The sequence below is a fragment of the Carlito syrichta genome, unplaced genomic scaffold (genome assembly GCF_000164805.1).
Source record: "Carlito syrichta isolate Samal-C Ts95f unplaced genomic scaffold, Tarsius_syrichta-2.0.1 Scaffold169240, whole genome shotgun sequence".
Lineage (NCBI taxonomy): Eukaryota > Metazoa > Chordata > Mammalia > Primates > Tarsiidae > Carlito > Carlito syrichta.
The window spans coordinates 36692-58414 of NW_007113336.1; the positions used below are offsets into that span (position 1 = coordinate 36692).

General features: G+C 44.5%; 1 protein-coding gene across 1 annotated transcript in view; it reads right to left on the reverse strand.

The window, feature by feature from the left end:
- The window catches only part of LOC103252667 (DNA repair-scaffolding protein-like), a 74845-nt gene that overhangs the window by 29530 nt on the left and 23592 nt on the right, over nt 1–21723 (reverse strand). Inside the window, exon 4 of the mRNA XM_008051257.1 lies at nt 16511–16651. Within this exon, the coding sequence (XP_008049448.1) occupies nt 16511–16651 (141 nt within the window). The remainder of the gene's footprint in view (nt 1–16510; nt 16652–21723) is intronic.

Below are 21723 nucleotides of genomic sequence, written 5' to 3' on the forward strand. Positions count from 1 at the left end.
GTCTCACTCTGTGGCCCAGGCTGGAGTACAGTGGCACACTCACGGCTAACATATCCTCAACCTGCTGGGCTCAGGCGATCCTTCCACCTCAGCCTTCCTAGCAGCTGGAACTACAGGCGTGTGCTGCCATGCCTGTCTAATTTTTTTTAAATTTGTTGTAGAGACGAGATCTTGCCAAGTTGCCCAGGATGGTCTCAGACCCCTGGGATCTGGCTATCTTCTTGCCTCTGCCTCCCAAAGTGCTGGGATTACAGGTATGAGCCACCTTGCCAGCTGACGGGTGTTTTGATTTTTTTTACACCAAACATTACAAGTGCACTCTAACACTTGGAAAAATTTGCCTTCTTACACTTCATTCCACTATTATGAACTCCCATACGAAGTAACTATCTCTCATATATTCCTTCAAAGACTAAACCTATGAGTCCTATTAAAATAATTTACATCGGCATGTCAAATAATGAAGAGGAGCCCAATCCAACACCCTTCAGCAGGTGGCTAGGCTTCCACCTAATCAGTAAGCAATTTGCTCTGCTCCACGGACAGCCTCAGGGAGGCAGGGAGATGGCACCCAGGATCTGCCCCCACGCCCTGGGTGGGAAGCTGGTGCTTCTGAGCCTTCCCCAGTCACAGAGAGTCACAGAAGGGAAGGTGCCGTGGCTTGTGTCACAGTCCGACACCAGGAGTGCGCTCCGCCTCCCAGCCCAAGGCCTTGTGCTACGGAGCCAGGCTGAGCTTCCGGCTGCCTGAGCGAACGCAGAGTTTGAGAATGGGTCTCAACCTGCCCCCCACTCTCCACTGTGTGGCATCGGGTAAAACATTTAAAAGGATGCTCCTCATCTGTGAGATGGGTAATGGGATACCTGGTCTTGAGTTACCTTGAAGACCACACCCCACAGGTTATGATAAACAGCAGCTCTTGGTATGACAAGCACCCCTCGATTTCTGCACGTCACGGCTCCCCTGGGTGCTCAAGTCGACCTCGTTCTGCCTGCGAGCTGAGTCCTGCACTGCGGGGGGGGGGGGGGGGGATGAGACAGCCTCCCCCGTGCGAGGAGTGTCCTGGCTAAAGTGGCCTTGCCAGGAGAACCATAGTTCTCGCCGCATCTCACAGACGCTGTGATGCTTCCTGGTGCCCTGCCTGCGGGCAGCGAAGACGGGTCCAGTCACGGATGCTGGCCAGGCCAGGCAGCCCCATGCTGCGAATGCGATCCCAAGCAAGATACCATGACCTTAGGGCCATTTTTTTTTTTTTTTGGTGACAGGGTCTCCCACTGTCACTGAGATCGGAATACAGCAGCACAATAATAACTCACTGCAGACTGGCATGCCTTGGCTCAAGCAATCCTCCCACTTGCAACGATTTTTAAAATGAGTCTAGAAAGAAAATTTTAACCATGAACGAATAGACTGATAATTTGATAAATTGGTTCTTTTCGGCCATACTACCCTGAATCTTGTCTGATAAACTGCTATTTCTGCTAATAAAAAGAAACAAAGACAAGCTACCTATAACAAATGGGCCATACACAACCCATGGAGGATTCATATTCAGGATATATAAACCTTAATATCTTACTCCACCCCATCTCCTCCAAAATAAGCAAAACACTTAAAAAGCAAGACCTTTTATCTACAATAAATCAAAACAATTAGCCAGGCATGGTGGCGCATGCCTGTGGTTCCAGCTATTTGGAAGGAAGGCTGAGATAGAAGAATCACCTGAGCCCAGCAGGTCAAGGCTGCAGTGGCCGGGAGCATGCCACTTCACTCCAGTCTGGGTGACAGAGTGAGACTCCGACTCAAAAAATAAATAAATAAACAATAAAATAAAACACACTATAATGAAATCTACTACAGACTTATCAGGTTGAAAAAAATGCAAGTCAGGAAAAATTTTTTAAAAATTCAAACACCAAATAATGGAAAGAAAGGAGAGCAACAGGGACATTCTACAATGCTAACAGTAATGGAGACTGGAAATCCTGCTTTTGGAAGACAGTGTGGCATCATCCACTGAAGGTGAAGAACCACCCCCCACTCTCTGATGAGCACACCTGTCCCCACCAAGGGCCCATACCACTACCTGTAGTGGCTGGAAATATCTAGAACAATTGCGTGATAGACAGCTTGTCATAAAGGCATAAAATGGACTGAAAAAAAATGAACCAGAGCTACCTCCAATAGACAGATGGACCTTATGAAGTTTACTGGCCAAACATCACCATGTGTACACACTCACACAGAAGTCAGGGGTCCCCATACCAGGGTCCTCTTCCATGCAGCAGGGCCCAAGGCATTTTGGGCTAGTGAAAGAAGCAAAACACAAATATGATGCAGTCTCTAATAAGTTTAAAAACAGGTAAATCTGGCTGGGTGCGGTAGCTCAAGCCTGTAATCCCAGCACTTTGGCAGGCCGAGGTGAGAGGATTACCTGAGTCCACGGGTTCAAGAACAGCCTGGGAAACTTGGCAGGACCTCATTTCTACAATCAAAAAAAAAAAGAAAATGAAAGCCGGGCTCGGTAGCTCAGCCTGTAATCCCGTGCCTTGGCAGGCTGAGGTGAGTGGATTGCCTGAGCCCGCAGGTTTGAGACCCGCCTGGGCAACTTGGCGAGACCTCATCTCTACAATAAATCAAAAAAATCAGCCGGGCATGGTAGCGTGTGCCTGTAATTCCGGCTACTCGGAAGGCTGAGGCTGAAGGATCGCCGGAGCCCAGCAGGTCGAGGCTGCGGTGGCCGGGAGCGGCCACTGCACTCCAGTCTGGGCGACCGAGTGAGACTCCAACTCAAAACAAAAAAACAAAAAAACCAAAACAGAAACAAAAAAATGAGCCAGGTGTGGTAGCACGCACCTGTAGTTCCGGCTACTTGGAAGGCTGAGGCGGAAGGATCGCCTAAGCCCAACAGGTCAACGTGCGGGTGGCCGTGGGTGTGCCACTGCACTCCAGCCTAGGCAACCGAGTAAGACTCCAACCAAACAAAAACAATAACAAGTAAATCTAAATGTATTTTTAAGCATATACAAAAAGTTATAAAGAAATATGAAAACATGAAAGAAATATGAAAACATGAAAGAAATCTCAGAACTGTGAAGATCTCTAGGGAGGTGGTGGAGGAGTGGTAGATGTCAGGAGGAACATGCAGCAGGTGGTTTCTGGACACTGGCCACCTTTTGCTTCTTGAGCTTAGAGGTGACTTCATAAGTGTGATTTATTTATTCATCTATTATTGTTATGCTGTACAATTATGCACTCTAGCATGTCTGTTGTATTTCACAGTAAAAATAGTTACATATAAAATCAATAAATAAAGGAGATACATACATAGACACACAAGGAAATGTGTTGCAGCATTGTTCTGAAGTGGCAAAAACAGGAAACAATCTGTATATCTATCAGAAGAGGGACATCCTTGTGATATTAAATGACAAAAGCAAATCATATCTTTTTTTTTTTTTTTGAGTTGGAGTCTCACTCTGTCGCCCAGACTGGAGTGCAGTGGCCGCTCCCGGCCACCGCAGCCTCGAACTGCTGGGCTCCGGCGATCCTTCCGCCTCAGCCTTCCGAGTAGCTGGAATTACAGGTATGCGCTACAATGTTCAGCTGATTTTTTTATTTATTGTAGAGATGAGGTCTCACTGCCCAGGCGGGTCTCGAACCTGCAGGCTCAGGCAATCCACTCACCTCAGCCTCCCAAAGGTGTGGGATTACAGGCTGAGCCACCGAGCCTGGCTAAATCATATCTTTTTTAACTTAGTTTTTCATTTTTTTGAGTTGGAGTCTCACTCTGTCTTCCAGGCTGGAGTGCAGTGACATGCGCACAGCCACTGCAGCCTCCACCTGTGGGGCTCAGGTGATCCTTCCGCCTCAGCCTTCTGAGTAGTCAGAACTATAGGCACGTGCTACCACGTCTGGCTTATGTTTTGATTTTTTGTAGAGACGAGGTCTCACCAAGTTGCCCGGGCTGGTCTCGAACCCCTGAGCTCAGGCAGGCCTCTCACCTCAGTTTCCCAAAGTGCTGAGATTACAGGTTTGCGGTCTTTCTTATTTTATTTTAAAGATGTGGGGTACAATACAGAGCTAGGTATACAATTGGTCATTGTACAGATGACGTTTGGGCCTCACTTTGGCCCCCACCTCACCTGATTTGAGATCAGTTTCCCTTATGGATGAGGTGTGCCTTCTCCCCGCCCCCCGCAGCTTCCTACTACTGTCACTCTCTTTCTCCTTCTGCCCTTTGCCCACCTGTCTCCGCACTTACACTGGTGGAGACAGGTGGGCAAAGGGCAAACGGAAGATGATTAAATTTTCTTGGTACTTCTGCTAACAAAAAAACACAATCATTTCAGCAGCAACAACCAACGAAAGCACTGGATATGTTATTATCTCATTTACAGATAGCATCAAAAGTCTAATCTGAGGCTTTTCACAGAGGCTTCATGAGAACCCACCCTGCTGTTGGGGGTTAGAAATAACTTATCTTGTTTTTTTTTTAAAGCAGTGATGAAAATCACCCTTCTTAAAAACTCATTTTGTCATTAATAAATGTCTAAGTGAACTGGAAAAAAATTTCCTAACTAAACCGAAAGCATGCAGTGTAATTATTTACCATGGATCTGATACCCTTCCTGGTTACTCAAGATGATTCTAGTATAGCTAACTTATTGCTGTTGTTTAATAAAAACAATGGAAAACACTAAGAATCTAAATTAGTATCAACATCAATGAAAGGAAAATAATCAGATTTTTGTTTTGTGGGCCACGGATTATAACTACAAAACGACTATAAAACAAATGGGAAATTTACAGAAATGAATTCCCCTAAAACTGGAAGTAATTAAATGTCAGCTGTAATACTGAAACCACAGGCTTTGGAATCTGGACATCCTGGCTCAAGGCCCAGCCCACATTATGGAGCCAAATTACTTAATCTCAGTCAGCTTCAGGGTCTTTATCTAAAAAATAAATACCCAGCCGGCATGGTGGCTCACGCCTGTAATCCCAGCACCTTAGAAGGAAGAGGTAAGAGGATTGCCTGAGTATGAGTCGAGGGGTTTGAGACCAGCCCGAGCAACTTGACGAGACCTCATCTCTACAATATATCAAAAAGTTAGCCAGGTGAGGTGACGCATGCCTATAGTTCCAGCTACTTGGAAGGATGAGGCGAAAGGATCACTTGAGCCCAGCAGGCTGAGGCTGCAGTGGCTGTAAGCATGCTACAACACTCCCGCCTGGGCAACAGAGTAAAACTCCTACTAAAAAAATAAAAACAAACAAACAAACAAACAGATAAATAAATGCCATTACTTAATGTGCCAGCTAGTCTGAGAGTAACAAAACCCCAAACAAAACAACATCAAAAACAGTGATTATACTGATACTCTAACTTGCTTTTCACTTTCAGTGCCCCATATTAACAGAGAGATATTTCTTTGGCAAATTACAAATTTAGGAGTGCTCTATCCAAAATTAAAATCTACAGGACTCTCCAAATTTGAAAATGTCACGAATAAAATAATATTTAAAGTATTTGGATTTCTGATTTGAGATTAACAAAGGAGCATTTTTATTCTGCTTCTGAATCATATTGCTACCTGGTGTCTCCCATGATAGTAACTATTGCCACAAGCTACTACCCTGAGAGACCAAAAGGGAAAAACTGTATCGAATATGCAGAAATGTTTACATGAGCAATTGATTCTCAACAGTTGCCTTCACACTGTGCTGCTGGGCCCTCGAGTTGCCGGGTGGGAGGCCATGGTGGCCCAGCTCATCCCCCTTCCACCCTCAAACAGAACACAAAACCACACATGGATCTGTTGTAACCGGGCAAACCTCCCGTTTAGATGTCTACTTAAAACAAAAAAGTCGTTTGGCAGTTTTAAAACTGCTGACCTCCTACAGGCAGAAAACTGTGATTTTTGTGGGGAGAAGATCAGTGGGGAAAGGGGCGGGGCAGAATGGAAATCTGTCTGAGAGAAGAAATTAACAAAAGCAAACCCCCAAACAAACACACCCTGCCCCTTGACTGAATTCCAGACTTATTGTACTGCAAGGTAAATGAACTGGTTAAATTACTGACCTGGAGGGGTAAGTGATATTTGTTCTTATGCCATCATATCAGCTGATCTGCCTTCTGGTTTCTTTCATTCTTTGTTTTGACTAAAGGTCTCCCTACTTTTAATTCCACTCACTTCATTATCCATTCTTTCCCATTATTATCAGGTAATTGACAGGCCCTAGCAATGTCCAACACATTTTCTTCCTTGGAAAAAAATGGAACACTTCCAAACTCTATCATCCTTCTAAGTTATGCTTGTTGGCTCACACCTATAATCCCAGCACTTTGGAAGGCAGAGGTCAAAGGATGGCCTGAGCTCAGGGGTTCGCCCAAGACCGGCCTGAGCAACATGGTGAGACCTTGTGTCTGCAATGAATCAAAAAATGAGCCAGGCATAGTGGTGCACACCTGTGGTTCCAGCTACTTGGAAGGCTGCGGGGAAGGACCGCCCAAGCCCAGCAGGTCGAGGCTGTGGTGGCCGGGAGCAGGCCGCTGCTCTCCAGCCTGGGTGACAGTAAAACGTGGACTCAACAACAACCACAACAAAATTACCCTTGTCTTTCTCTCTGCATTTTGTTTGTAAAAACAAGACACCAAAGTCTTAGATCAATATTGTCTAGGTTTCTACTTTTTCAGTTTACCAGAAAGAAGAAAAAGAAGCCAGAGGAAGAAGGGAAGAACCACTTATTAAATTCCCTTAACAACCTTGGCAAGAGGTTATTTATCATGATTGGTAACTGAGGATGGGATTAGTGCCAATCAACAAGCAAAACTCAAGAGCCAGAGTATGGACCAAGATATATTGGTTCTAGGCTGGGCACGGTGGCTCATGCCTGTTATCCCAGCACTTTGGGAGGCAGAAGTGAGAGGACTGCCTGAGCCCGGGGGTTCAAGACCAGTATGGGCAACCTGGTGAGACCGTATCTCTGCAATAAATCAGTAAAAATCAGCTGCAACCACAGATGTTCGCCACCAATGTGATGGCGAACATCTGTGGTTACAGCTACCTGGAAGGCTGAGGCGGAAGGATAACCTCGACCCAGCAGGTTGAGGTTGCAGTGGCTGTGAGCATGCCACTGCACTCCAGCCTGGGCAACAGAGTGAGACTCCAACTCAAGGGAAAAAAAAAAGATATAACGGTTCTAAGGCCAGAGTGCTGAATCAACTCCAAATCACAGCTGCCCTCTCTCAGTGATCAGGAACACTTCTTGAAGTTTTTGTTTTTTAGCCAGCATAATAAGCTTGGCCCACACAATCAAAGAATGCAAAGCTAACTTGAGTCTACTGTGTCCCTTGGTTAGGTGAGGATAGGTAGTAGAGTGAGGGAGAAAGACCAAAGTCACTTTTGAGAAAACTATTAAAAAATCACGTTTCTTATGGCCAAGAAAAAATTTTAAGTTTGTCAGATTTTATCATTTATTAATCAGATTTTTATTTGAATACTATACTAACTGCTACGGAGGACACAGAGAAAAATAACATCTGGCCCCTGAACAGCAGTCTATTTTTGGTTAAGAGATAGAGGTCAAATATTCTTAATCCCTTAGGGATGCTCACCGGTAAGTATAATGTGCATATTTCAAAACCCCCAAAAAATCTAAAACCTGAAACATTTCTGGTCCTAAGCATTTTGAATAAGGAGTATTCTCAACCAATACTGGGTAAGCAAGTTTATGCACATGAGGGAAGGTTCATTGTACCCTGAATGCTCTTCCACTGGCCTCTGCCTAGAAACTCAGCCAGCCTATAAGTCCCAACCTAAGGCCTTCTCCCCTGCTAACTAAAGCAGATGAGATGTCCACTCATCCCTGCAAAAGTCGTATTAACCTGCTGCCCTCTGGAGTGGAAATGCCTCGAGGACTGGAGCCATGACCTCATGTGTCCATGCTAAGGTGTTGTTGAATGAATAAGTGAAGACATGGGGACAGAACTTTTTATCTAATTGACAGTAATGTGGGCCGGGCCCGGCGGCTCAGCCTGTCATCCCAGCACTTTGGGAGGCCGAGGCGAGTGGATTGCCTGAGCCCGTAGGTTTGAGACTGGCCTGGGCAACTTGGCGAGACCTCATCTCTATAATGAATTAAAAATTAGCCGGGCATGGTAGTGCACGCCTGTAGTTCTGGCTACTTGGAAGGCTGAGGTGGCATGATCACCGGAGCCCAGCAGGTCGACGCTGGAGTGGCCGTGTGCGTGCCACTGCACTCCAACCTGGGTGACAGAATGAGACTCCAACTCAAAACAAAAAGCAACAGAAAAGCCAGTTATGTGAATTTATTTTTATTGACTAGTGGTAAGTATAGTCTAAAGCCTTTAAATACCTTCTACTTCAGTAACTGAAGTGTAGACGCTCAGGCCAATAGTGTTGGCAGCGATGAATGCTTAGCCGATACAGTTCCAGTAGAGTCTTTCTGGTGGCTGGTGGTTTCGTTCATCCTCCTCCTTCCTGTGATCAACTGGGTGGGTGTTCTAAACCTTATCATAGTCTGTTGTTTGCCGCTGCAGACTTGACTGTATCTTGATTTTCACTCTCATTGATAGTGAAAGTAGATTAGATAGAGTAGGTATAAAATCAGTTTCTTATCTCAAAGAGCTTTCATTGAAAGATAAAGGTGATGGCTGACTTAGAGAGGTGTCCATTTTAAGAAACAAATAATAGCCACGGTCAATAATAATTGTCATTTCCTTTGTGAGCCCCTAATGCCCTATGTTGTGTCTTTCTGATAAATGTGGAATCATGCCCTGAAGTTCCATTTAGAAATTATCCTTCCCCAACTGAACTTTTATAGTCATTTATAGTCATCTTCTTTTCTTTTCTTTTTTGAGTCAGAGTCTCACTCTGCTGGGCTCTGGCGATCCTTCCCCCTCAGCCTTCCAAGTAGCTGGAACTACAGGTACGCGCTACCATGCCTGGCTAATTTTTTATTTATTATAGAGACAAGGTCTCACCAAGTTGCCGGGGCTGGTCTCAAAACCGCGGGCTCAGGCAATCCAAAAGACCATTTTCATTTTCATAACTCAGCATAAGCACTTTCTAGACACTTGGTTCATTTTTCTTTTTAAAAATTGAGGTAAAAAGGATGTAACATAAAACCATCCATTTTAAAATGCACAATTCCACGGTATTTAGCACAGTAATGTACGCTCAGATCTCCTCTATTTGGTTCCAGAATGTCTTCATCACCCCAAAGCAGTTTCCATTCTCATCAGCAGTCACTCTCATTCCTCCCCTCCCAGGCCCTGGAAGCCACCCATCTGCTCTCTGTCTTCAAGGACTTCCTGGTCTAGAAATTTCATGAAAATGAAGGCATATAGCACGAGACCTTTGGTGTCTGGTTTCTTTCGCCCGGCGTCATGTTTTTGAGGTCCATCCATGCAGTACCATGGTTCTTTTAGTCAGTTCACTTTGGACTTACTAGAAAGCTCTTTTGTGGTTACGTCATGCCTTCTTCTGAAGACGTTTCTTTTCTTTCCTTCTGATTCTATTTCTGTGTTAGCACTGGGGTGATGTTTTAGAACAGTAAACAGTTAGGCTTCTTTATAGTCCTTTGAGTTTTATTACTGATGTTATCACTGATAATGCACATATTTTCTAGGCTGGGCACGTAAATCCTTCCTTCTCCCGCCCTCCTCCCCAATTAAATCATCGAAAACTCATGACTTCTGAGGTAAAAGTGAAGAACTAAAGCTTGGATGTAAACTGCTCAGGTTATTGTATTTCTTCTTCTGCTTTTTTTTTTTGGAGCTGGAGTCCCACTCTGTCGCCCAGGCTGGAGTGCAGTGGCACTCTCACAGCCATTGCAGTCTAACCTGCTAGGCTCAGACAATCCTTCCGCCTCAGCCTTCCAAGTAGCTGGAACTACAGGCGTGCACCACTACACCAAGCTAATCTTTTGATTTATTGTAGAGATGAGGTCTTACCAAGTTGCCCAGGCTGGTCTCGAACTCCTGGGCTCAGCAATCCTCCTGCCTCAGCCTCCCAAAGTGCTGGGATTATAGGTGTGAGCCACCACATCTGGCCAAACTTTTTATTAGAATCACTAATAAAAGTACTTGTCAGTTTACAGTAACAACAAAGACACTTAGAAATAAAGAGATTAAGTGAATGATAACTACAATAATAGACTTCATCTTCCTAAAATGCAGCTATTCCAAAGAAAATGCTTAGTAGAGTTTATTTCTCCTTCTAAAATGCTCCACATTAAAAACAAACAAAAACGCACAATCTAGATGACTAGAACCCATTACTTTAGTAGAAGATGATACAAAGAGATACTTTAATTACGTTTATTATGTTTAATCAAACATGCATGTTACACATCTGGCAGATAGATGGCAAATTTTTAAGCTTATCTGTAAAAAAACTGTTAAAACAACAGGTTCAGTCTTCCTTTAAGGAAAGACCATTAAATGGAAAAGCTTCTATTTGTACAAAGCTTTTTGTTTGTTTGTTTGTTTTGAGTTGGAGTCTCACTCAGTAGACCAGATTGGAGTGCAGTGCATGCCCACGGCCACCCCAGCGTCGTCCTGCTGGGCCCCGGCGATCCTTCCACCTCAGCCTTCCAAGGAGCCAAAACTACAGGCGCGCACTACCACGCTGGGCTGATTTTTGATTTAGCGTAGAGACAAGGTCTCGCCAAGTTTCCTGGGCTGATCTTAAACTCTGCGGGCTCAGGCTTTCGGCCTCCCAAAGTGCTGGGATGACAGGCTGAGCCACCGAGTCTGGCCAATTTATACAAAGCTTTTTAAAAAGCTCACCCTACTAACCCCAAAAAGGACAGAAACAGGAATAACTTCAGACTCTCCAGAGGCTTGGAGGACAGCCCACCCCGTCCTTTCATTTGCAGACCACTCAGGACCACGCTGGTGGGGAAGCAGAGCCAGGAGCCAGTCTGGGTCCTCTCACGCCAGGGCAAGGCTCTTTCCACCGCACGCAGAGCATCCACGTGCCCTAAAGGAGCCCATAGCAGCAAAGCAAGGAGTGTGGACGGTACAAATGTGCAAGAACCTCTAAGAGATAATATCCAGAGAAAGGCCCATCGGAACACAAAATCAACACACACCCAGCAAGAACAGCCAAGAGGGGTCGATGCTGGCAATCCTTTCGCCTCGGCCTCCCAGAGTGCTGGAATGACAGGCTTGAGCCACCACGCCCGATCAGGAATTCTTAAAAACGTCCCCAAAGCAGGGTTTCTAAGCACAGCGATTAGCAAACCCCAAGGGAAGCATGTGGCTTTCTGAAAGGGTAGCCTTTTGAAGAAGGCAAATCACAGGAAGGAAATTGCTACTGAAGTTTCGAACCCACGGAGCGCTCTTGCATTGCACATTTCCTGCCAAAGGAGCATCTAGAATGACTGTCAGTAACCCAGCTCTGTGGCCTTGTGTTCAGCAGCGTCCAAGGATCCCTCTCCAGCACCTCCGTGCACTCTGGGTCTCACTCAGCACAGAGAAGACGGTGGGACCCACAGCACACTGAGGCCTCAGCATGCTGCTCACTCCTGGGGTGGCCATGGGACTCTGGGCCATCACCCTTCCTCTGTCACTGACTTTTCTGATGACTGAAAGGATTAAGTAAAGAAAGCTCAAGGCACACAAAGCCTTTTTCCTGTGAAAAACTAGTCATGAGCACTAGCCACCCTCCTATCCTTGACCAAGGGCTCTCACAGCATCCACGCTCACTCCCTTAGACTGCGTGAGGACGCCGAGAATCTGTCGAGAGGCACATGGCTAGCCTGGCTCTTGCTGTGCTGCACTAGGTCTTGGGACCAAGCTGGTCTCCAGTCTTCCTGTGAAAACTGAACTCTAATATCTACGGCTTGCTACGTACAAAAATACACATTCAAATCTTGTTGAGAAAAGTTCTAAGATGAACCCAAGCAAATACCTGATGTCCACCTCACAAGTGCTTTGCCAGACATTCTGCCACATACAGTGAATACGCTGGCAAGTGAGAAACAGCGCCTGCCTTTGGGGGGCGACCAACCCGCAGACACGTCTGAGACACCGGCGGCTAGATCCGCAATCTGACCGTCTCCGTTTCAGGCACCACACGAGGAACGTGTGACGATTACTAAGACAGGCTGCTAATTCCTTAGCAGGCCTGTGAGACTCAGAGACCAGCAGCCCTGCAACGTGGTGCATGCCGGCACTTGGAGGCAGGGAGGCAGGCATGCGACTCAGGCCGGCCCTGAGGGGCGGCCGGTCGGTGACACAACGATGAGGCACTGCAAGGCTCTTCATGTGCTGAGATGCTCCTGTCTTGCTGGAAAAGGGCCCATCCAAGCCTGGGTGTCACTCGATTACACTGAAACATGCTTCTGCGGCAGAACACAGCTCAGCGGGCGTCTCACGCAGCCCTAGCGCGGGCAGCACATGAACCCAACTCTGAGCACGGCAGCACTGATGGAGAAGAGAAGAGGCGGCCTGGTGGTACCTGCAGCAGAAGGCAAAGGAGACCGTGCCCGGAAGGAGCCAGTGCATCTAGTGAGGGCACAGAGTGAGACAGGCCAAGAGGGGAAAGGGGGCTTAGACATCAGGCCTAGGAAGCGAATGCAGAGGCCACCAGGGCAGAGCTGGGAACTGGACTGGGGACGCCTACGGAACTTTCAGTCTTGCCACTGGGATTGGTTACTTTTGGAGCATGTGGACTAAGCTGGACTTCCGGCTTAACTTTTATCACCACTTAATCTGCCACCATAAGAACAAAAGCTGGTATTTAGACAACAGCTTACTAGCTGGCTTATGTTCTGGAATGCATCTCCTCCCCTCACAGAGCCTGACCCTCGCAGCATGGTGGAGGCTGGCCAGGGAAGTGGCCCTCTCCTTGTCTTTACTCCCAACTGGTAAAATGGCCACATCAGTCACAGAACTGGATCTCTCTCCCTTCCAGCCCTTAGCCCCAGGTCTTTCCCATGTTCCCCACAGTTCCTTGGCCTTCTGCCCCCTCTCGTGCCCCTCCAAGGTGGCAGCACTCCGTGTGGGTCCTGCCAGGTGATGCCAGCATCATCGCCTGAATCTCCTCTCCTCCTGAATCCACTGCTCTGTTACTCCAGAAGAGCCCTTCAAGAGGTCTACATATAACAGCATAAATAAAATCATGTTAAAATATATTTTAGGGCCGGGCTTGAGGCTCAGTCTGTCATCCCAGCAGTTTGGGAGGCCGAGGTGAATGGACTGCCTGAGCTCGCGGGTTCGAGACCAGCCCAGGCAACTTGACGAGACTTCGTCTCTACAATAAATCAAAAATAAGCAGCTGGGTGTGGCAGTGCACACCTGTAGTTCCGGCTACTTGGAACGCTGAGGTGGAAGGATCACTGGAGCCCAGCAGGTCAACGTTGGGGTAGCTATGAGTGTGCCACTGTACTCCAGCCTGGGTGACAGAGTGAGACTCCAACTCGAAATGTATATATATATATTTTGTCTTAACAAGATGGAAAATAAGTACTAGTAGGATTTTTGAACTGAAAGAGGTCCCCTTTCACCCATTAAAAAAAAAATTTGCCAGCTGTAGTTTCCATATCTATTATACATTAACGTATTTCAAGGAATTCCTTTTCTTTTTCTCAGTATTGCCCTATCATATAAAAATAAAAGCGTATAACAACCAACCATAAAAGAGATAAAGTTCACATGCAGAATTAAGTGACACCAAAGCCATGTGACTTTTTGGCTTGTCTGACCCCCTAAACTGCTGCACAGGCTGCCTGGGAGGACAAAGGTCGGGGGACACCCCTTAGGAGAGAGCCACTGGACCGAGAGGAGCTCTGGGGAGGAAGGAAGCGCAAGTTGTGCCGGGCGCTCTGCGGTGAGCACACATCGCCAGCACCGTTGTGAAAATGTTCTTAAGACTTAAGCCCAGACTCCTTTTTGACTGCTCTTACTCTGACTAGGCAGTAGAGACACTGAGATCCAAAAATACAGGCTGTCAGAGAAAAACAAGAGCTATGCTGGCTGCTCTGTGAGCCTCTGGACTGAGGCAGGCAGCAGGAATCGTGCTCCCTGCACAAGTGTCTAGTAGCCCGTCTGTCTGGCTCTGTGGCCACCAGTCCTCTTCAGGTGGCCCTCAAGCAGTAGGTCGGGATGAGGACTGTGGAGCAGGCTGTTGTTTTTGTCAAGCACCGGCCAGGCCATCTGTTCACCGAGATTGAGTTATAGCTGCCATGTCCTTATCCTAAGCTTTGGCCCCTCCTCTGCCTTGGGGAGGTGAATCCCGCCTCTCTCTCCGCAACTTACTTTCTAAATAAACTATATTTTCTAATCTGGAAAAAAAAAAAGAACTGTGGACCAGACAAAATCTGGTAGGCTAAAGCTAAAAGGCTTTATGACTTAGCCCAAACATACAACTCCTTTCCTAGTAGGAAAAGTTATTTTCTGTATTAGATATTGGAACAAGCTTGAATTTTGGGAAGTAAGCATCCGTTGTTAAAATCTATGAAAAGTGTATTTTGTGAAAGTTTGAGAGTTGCTATGAAACCTAACACCCTGGAAAACAAGAAAGAGACAATGTTGTGTTTACTGGGCCATGGATGGATGACTGACAATGGATGATGTCATTAACAGGCAATTATAACAGTCGGCATTCCAAGGCAATTTAATAACCTGTTTTGAAGAAGTACAGCTTCCAAAAGAACAAAAAGACAATCTAAATGTTTATCTGGATAACTGCATGACAAAATGAAGTTAAATATATAAAATAAAAAAGCTAATCCCAGCCTAAAAAAAAATGCCACCCTTTAAAAAAGCATCAAATATTTAGTCACCAACTTATATGTGGAAAGGGGTCCAGAAATAAATGAGTTTTTCAGAACCTCAGTGCATCTCGCATGAAAATGCTGTAGGTAGAGTTAGGTTTCCAGTGCAACCCAGAAAAATGAGGTCAAAGAACAGGACCTTTATATAGCCAAAGGCCCCAGGCTCCAAGTTTCAGCTTTGTCCTTCACCAGCAATGTTTCCACAGAAAGGTATGTTCTACAGTCTCCGGCCAGAGCAGCCGCCTCCAGCTCTGGGGCACACTGGGGAAGCCTGACAGCTGTGGTATCCTGTGGCAGAAGCCCTCCTGTCCTCTTGTGGGAGCATCTCCCACGTGGAGTCCCAGTCTAGGAGCACTCCCCACAAACAGCCCCAAGGGACCTGACGCTGTCACGTCAGTCTCCGGGTAGGGGTGTCAGTCTACCATAACCTCGTGGTCTTCAGATGCTTGTGAGTCTGAGCTATTTACGATGAATATTTTAGCAAGGACTAGATGAAGTTCAGATTTATTAAGGACAAAGGTTCATGTGACCCCAAATCTTCTCATATCAGGCATGTTTTCCAAACATCTGGGCAAATCCCACCCCAAATCTAGAATGCAATCACATTATAATAAAGCTGGCTTTTTGCAAACAAAAGGAAGCATTTGTTATCAGATTCAGCCATACAGGTCAATAAAATGTTCTTTTATTTACTCAGGGATTAAAGGGGATGTCTATGAAATATACATCTTCTAGGAAAACAAGCTCTTGGGCTGAGCTGTTGCTCACTGGACGGTGCCACGTGAAAGATGGGACACGGAGCTGAGGCCCATGAGAGAGAGGGCTGAGGTCAGTCAACAGAAATGCTAGGTAAACAAATGTTCATGATCTGGACTGGCCACAGCTACAATGATCACGATGAGAACCATGGGAGGATACTATCAATAAATGCTTCAGAATCAGAATATCATATACTATAAAAGGGTTTTCTTCTCCGAAACATTATAAGCTCAGATGTTACTATAAACAAAACAACAACATCAAGAGAGCTAAAATATCACATTATTTGAAGAAAGAGATGTGACAAGATTGAAAAAAACCCCAATTCACTGGTATGCCCTAATTCACCATATCACCTGACAGTTTATTAAAAACGTTTCTTCTTTTCCCTAATTCACAGATCAGGATGATTGCTGGAGATGTAATAGGCATAGTTTGAACCACAATTTTGTGCCATTTCACCTCTGCCTATCCACAACAACACTCTAGGATGTTTGGCAGAAATGTGGCAGAGAACAAAGCTTGCTTGCCATGGAAAGCACAAAGACGTGACAACTTAAGAGTTTTGCTTAAAGTTCATAAATGTCCTTTCAGTAAATTACACTTTCATTTATGTAAACTGTCATGTACAGATGCTTTATTGTTATAGTTAAGAAAACATACAGAAAGCAAATGTTTAAAATGAAGATACATACACACATTTTTTATATTCTTGCTGTAAATAAAATTATGATTCATCAAGCCTGAATAATTCTTTTTGTTGATAATTATAATTTTTTTCCCTAGAGGTAGTTTATGGGCTCCATTTAATCCTTGGCCTTGCTTCACAGGCAAACTCTAGGATCCTGGCTTACCATCTTTAAAATAAGATTAGAGATAAAAGGCTAATAAAAGAACCAGCTGTTGTAGCAAACTGGAAGCCATTCCAGCACAACCTCACCTTCCTCTGGTGGCCTTCTGCAGAACCTTCATTCCTACTAGGCTGCAGGTCTTCCCTTCCAACTGTCTTGCTTTCAAAATGGCACCCTCCAAGTGCACTTCACCAAACATTCCATAGGCATCTTGCACCAGAAGGCAGACTCTGTAAAAAAGCATTCACATTTGTTCTTTGAGGAGGCAGTCGAGACCACAATAGAAATCGGAATTTCTCTTTCCTTCACTAGAAATCCACCATAGTCATCGTCCTAAATAGATGAGTCATGTTATAAATGAAGTTGGTTTCATGTGCATATTCTTTGCATTTATACACACAGGTGTTTGAATTGCTGTCCACAAAATACAGAGGGAGGCACAATTCTCTTCTGGCATGAAACTAAAACCTAAGCCAAATGTGGTTGAAAAGCACATTGCGAGACTGTCCTCTTAAATAAAAATATTACTGTTGCTCAGAAATAGAGCGTCCTCTTTCCCCATTTTCATCCTGCTTCCCATGAGAGGAAACATTTGTATTTTGTGTGGTATTCAATACTGAGCAAAGCTTCAGAGTAACCTTATAATGAGAACAACAATAAGGAACTTTCTCTGAGAAAGTATATAATTACAGACATGGATTTTACCCAGCAGGATAAAAACCAGTATCCCAGCTTGCAGCTACACAGACATGATGGATATCCAGTGACATGATGGGATTCCCTAATTTTTGAGATCAGAGGGCAGTATTCATGAAAGCCTACTTGACTGAATTTCTAATCATTTAACTTTATAATTCAGGTATACAGAGTCTTATTCATCACAAAATGACACATTCTCAGAAAACATTTCATGGAGCCTAAAAAAATTTAGTCAGTAAACAACATCAAGACATAGACTGTAGGACATGAAATTATTTTAAAAATAAGAATATAAAGGAAAGTACATGTTGGAGAATAATAGATGACAAACAATGGAAAAAGGAAAGCCAGGAGCCTTGACAAAATGGACAAGAACCACAGCCTCCTTGATGAAGTCGTCCAGGTCCATAGGGCCTCCTGGCTTGCAAGAAAATCAAAAGTGTATTTTATTTGAAAGAAAACAACTTTAAGTCAGGCTCGGTGGCTCAGCCTGCAATCCCGCGCCTTTGGGAGGCTGAGGTGAGTGAATTGCCTGAGCCCGCGGGCTCGAGACCTGCCTGGGCAACTTGGTGAGACCTCATCTCTACAATAAATCAAAAAATTAGCCGGGTGTGGTAGTGCACGCCTGTAGTTCCAGCTACTTGGAAGGCTGAGGCGGAAGGATTGCCAGAGCCCAGCAGGTCGAGGCTGAGGTGGCCAGGAGCGTGCCACTGCACTCCAGTCTGGGTGTCAGAGTGAGATTCCAACTCAAAAAAAAGAAAACAACTTTAATTGGATTGTTAATTAGCCACAGAGTAAGATCAAACCAAGATGTCTACCAATAAAAATAATCAAATTGAAGGACACGAGTCATTATGTGGAAAAAGTCAGCAGAAATAACAACTGACCTGTTGAGGATTTGAGATATTAGAATTAGTAGATATAAAATGTAGAATAACCATTATTTTTTTTGAGTCAGAATCTCACTCTGTTGCCCAGGCTGGAGTGCAGTGGCACACTCATGGCCACTGCAGCCTTGACTTGCTGGGCTCAGGCAATTCTTCTGCCTCAGCCTGCCAAGTAGCTGGAACCACAAACTCATGCCACCGTGCCCCGCTAACTTTTGCTTGATTTATTGTAGAGATAAGGTCTCGCCATGTTGCCCAGGCTGTTCTCGAACCCATGGGATCAAGCAATCTTCTCACCTTGGCCTCCCAAAGTACTGGGATTATAGGCGTGAGCCACTTTGCCCAGCCTGAATGACTATTTTAAAAAGGCAAAATTCCAGCTGGGCGCAGTGACTCACACCTCTAAGTCCAGCACTTTGGGAGGCTGACACAGGAGGATTGCTTGAGCCCAGGATTAGAGACCAGCCTAGGCAACAGAGAGAGACCTTGTCTCTACAACACATAAAAAATTAGCTGGGGGTAGTGGTCCATATCTGTAGATCCAGCTACTCAGGAGGCTGAGGCAGAAGAATCACCTGAGCCCAGGAGGTTGAGGCTGCAGTGAGCCACGATTATGCTGCTGCACTCCAGTTTGAGCGACAGAGTAAGACTCTAACTCAGTAAACAAACAAACGACAGAGCATTTGCAAAGGAAAATAAATTTAATTTACATCAACCCTACTCGAAAGTAATGAATAAAACTAGAAGACAGTGGAGTATTTTCAGAATTCGAAAAGCTATGCCAAAACTATGTGCCAGCAAAACTCTTTCAAGAGTGACTGTAAAACAGGATAGTTTTAGACAAGGAAAAACAAGAAGTATTTTCCACCTACAGAGCCTGAAGTACTTACTAATAACTAAATTTCTAAATTATGTACTTTTGGAAGAAGGAACTTATCCTGCAATACAGATCTATAATACAAGACGGACTAATGAGCAGAAATATATCAGTCTAAGCCCAAAGTTAAGACATTAACTTAAGTATAGTATATGGGTAAAGTTTCAAGACTAACCACCAAAATAAACAATACACATTCCAAATCACTAAAGGGGAAAAACAGAAGGGGAAATATAGGTAAACAAACAAAAATAAGAAAGCATGAGAAAAAAATAATTAAAAAGCTAAGAAAATATAACATAATAAATAAAATGGTCAACACAGAAAAGTTCTTGCATATTAGAAACAAAATAAAATTACTTAAAATTGTCAGTGGCTGTTTGAAAGGAGAAAAATAACAGCTGACAGAAAACCTCCTAAAACACAGAAAGGTCCATGGTTCAGTAAGTCTCCTACATACAAACAAGTTCTCCTTCCAAAGCATATTCATAAATCCAATTTGTTTATAAGGCCAACATAAGTTAGCCAAGGTACCCAACTAACACAATCAGCTATACTGTACTGTACTGTAATCAGACTGTACTGTAATAGGTTTATAATACTTTTCACATGAATACATTAAGAAACAAAAATAAAACATTTTTAATCTTGCAGTACAGTACCTTGAAAAGTACAGTAGCACAGTACAGTACACAAAAGCAAATCCACTCGTAGAGTATGCACATACATAACAATGTATGCCAGATGTAGACTAACTTATGTGATTAGACATGCAAATGCACATTCGCATTTTTGAAAGTTCACAACTTGAAGGTTCATATGTAGGGGACTTACTGCAAAAGGAAGGAAAAAATATTCCTAGCATATTAACCACAGGAAAGTCAAGGAGGTTATTTTGAGAATAAACAGAATAGATTTTAGGAGAAAAACATTAAGAATAGAGGGTGGGCACAGAGGCTCACACCTATAATCTCAGCATTTCAGGAGGTCGAGTTGAGAGGATTGCCTGAGCCCACTGGTTTAAGACCAGCCTGGGCAACTTGGTGAAATATCTCCACAATAAATAAAAAAAATATAGCTGGGCATGGTGGCGTGTGCCTGTAGTTCCAGCTGCTTAGAAGGCTGAGGCAGAAGGATCACCTGAATCCAGCAAGTCAAGGCTGTGGTGGCCGTGAATGTGCCACTATACTCCAGCTTAGGTGACAAAGTGAGACTCCAACTCAAAAACAAAACAAAAAAAGAATACAGAGGTTACTAATATCGATTAAAAGGTTTGATGACCAGGAAGACATACAATTATAAAGGTTTATGCTCTTAATAGCCTCAAACCATAAAGCATAAACTAACAAAACTATACAGAGAAATTAGCAAATCTACCATCACTGTGGAAGATTTGAACATACCTGTCAATTATTGATAAGTCCAAGAGGAAAAATTAGTAAAAATTTAGAAAACTTGGTATATACCTAACTAGTCTGATTTGTTGGATAAACAATTTTAAAAACTGCCCACAATTTTAAAAAGTACATTCTCAAGATGACCACACACTTGGCCATAAAAAAAAGTCTCAATGAATTTCAAAGAATCTTATATATGACATATTCTCTGTCAAGACAATTAAACGAGAAATCAAGAAAAAAATGTGTATTTTAAAAATCCTCTTATATTTGTAAATTTTATAACATTTTTTCCAACTCAGGTCAAAGGGAAAATCACAGAAAAAAGGGACCATACTTTGAACTGATAATAAAAATACCACATGTTAAAACTTATGAATTATGGTGCTACACTAGAGTGATTATAGCCTTCTATATAATAAAACAGAATTGCTTTCTTTTTTCTGTATACATTTTTAAATTCGCTTTTTTTTTGAGTCTGAGTTTCACTCTGTTGCCCAGGCTGGAGTGCAGTAGCATGCTCATGGCTACCACAGCCTCAACCTGCTGGGCTTAGGCAATCCTTCCACCTTAGCCTTCCAAGTAGTTAGAGCTATAGGCATGTGCTGGCTATTTTTGATTTTTTGTAGAGACGAGGTCTCACCGAGTTGCCAGGGCTGGTCTCAAACCTTAGGACTCAGGCAATCCTCTCACCTCTGCCTCCTCAAGTGCTGGGATTATAGGCGTGAGCCCGACCTAAAATTAGTTTTAAATTTACTTGTTGCAAAATCTATACCAAAATTTTCTGAGTCATCAAAATTGTCTCGGGACACCGAGCCTGATAGGCATGCTACCCAGAGTCTCCCGGGAGCCTTCCACTGTGCTTCACTCTGGACTCGTCAGCATCTCTGTCAAGGGCACAGTGCTCACCCTGGGATCTCTTGTCACACAAGAGGGGGCCCCTTGCGGCTCCACAGTGCTGGACCGCTTATTTCCTACGTCCCACATCTGTCTGTCTTAACGACTTTTTCAGTTCAGCAGCTCCCATCTTCTCGCTTCCCGAAAAGGGGAGCGGACGGCAAAATTTGTGAAGTCATCCATGAAACTGTCGATAACCTGTTCTCAAACTCCATGGGCACTTACTCCAGGTACACAGGCATTTAGACTGGAAAGAATTCTTCCGTCCAAAGTCCAGTCATGTTTTGATTCCTTCCCTCCTCTTCAGAGCTGAGAGCTGTTGGGGCTTCCGGCATGCTGCGGGGAAAAGCACACACTTCGTGTTGCGGTCACAACGTCTTTCTGGTGCACAGGTCTCCTCCCCGCGAGCTACCTCCCATTTCACTTGCCTCCGCTTCCAGTTCACAACAGGGAGGGCTAGCCGGGTCGGAGGCTCAGCCTGCAGTCCCGCGCCTTCGGGAGCCGAGCTGAGCGCACGGCCTGACTGGAGCGCGGCGGCCGCTCGC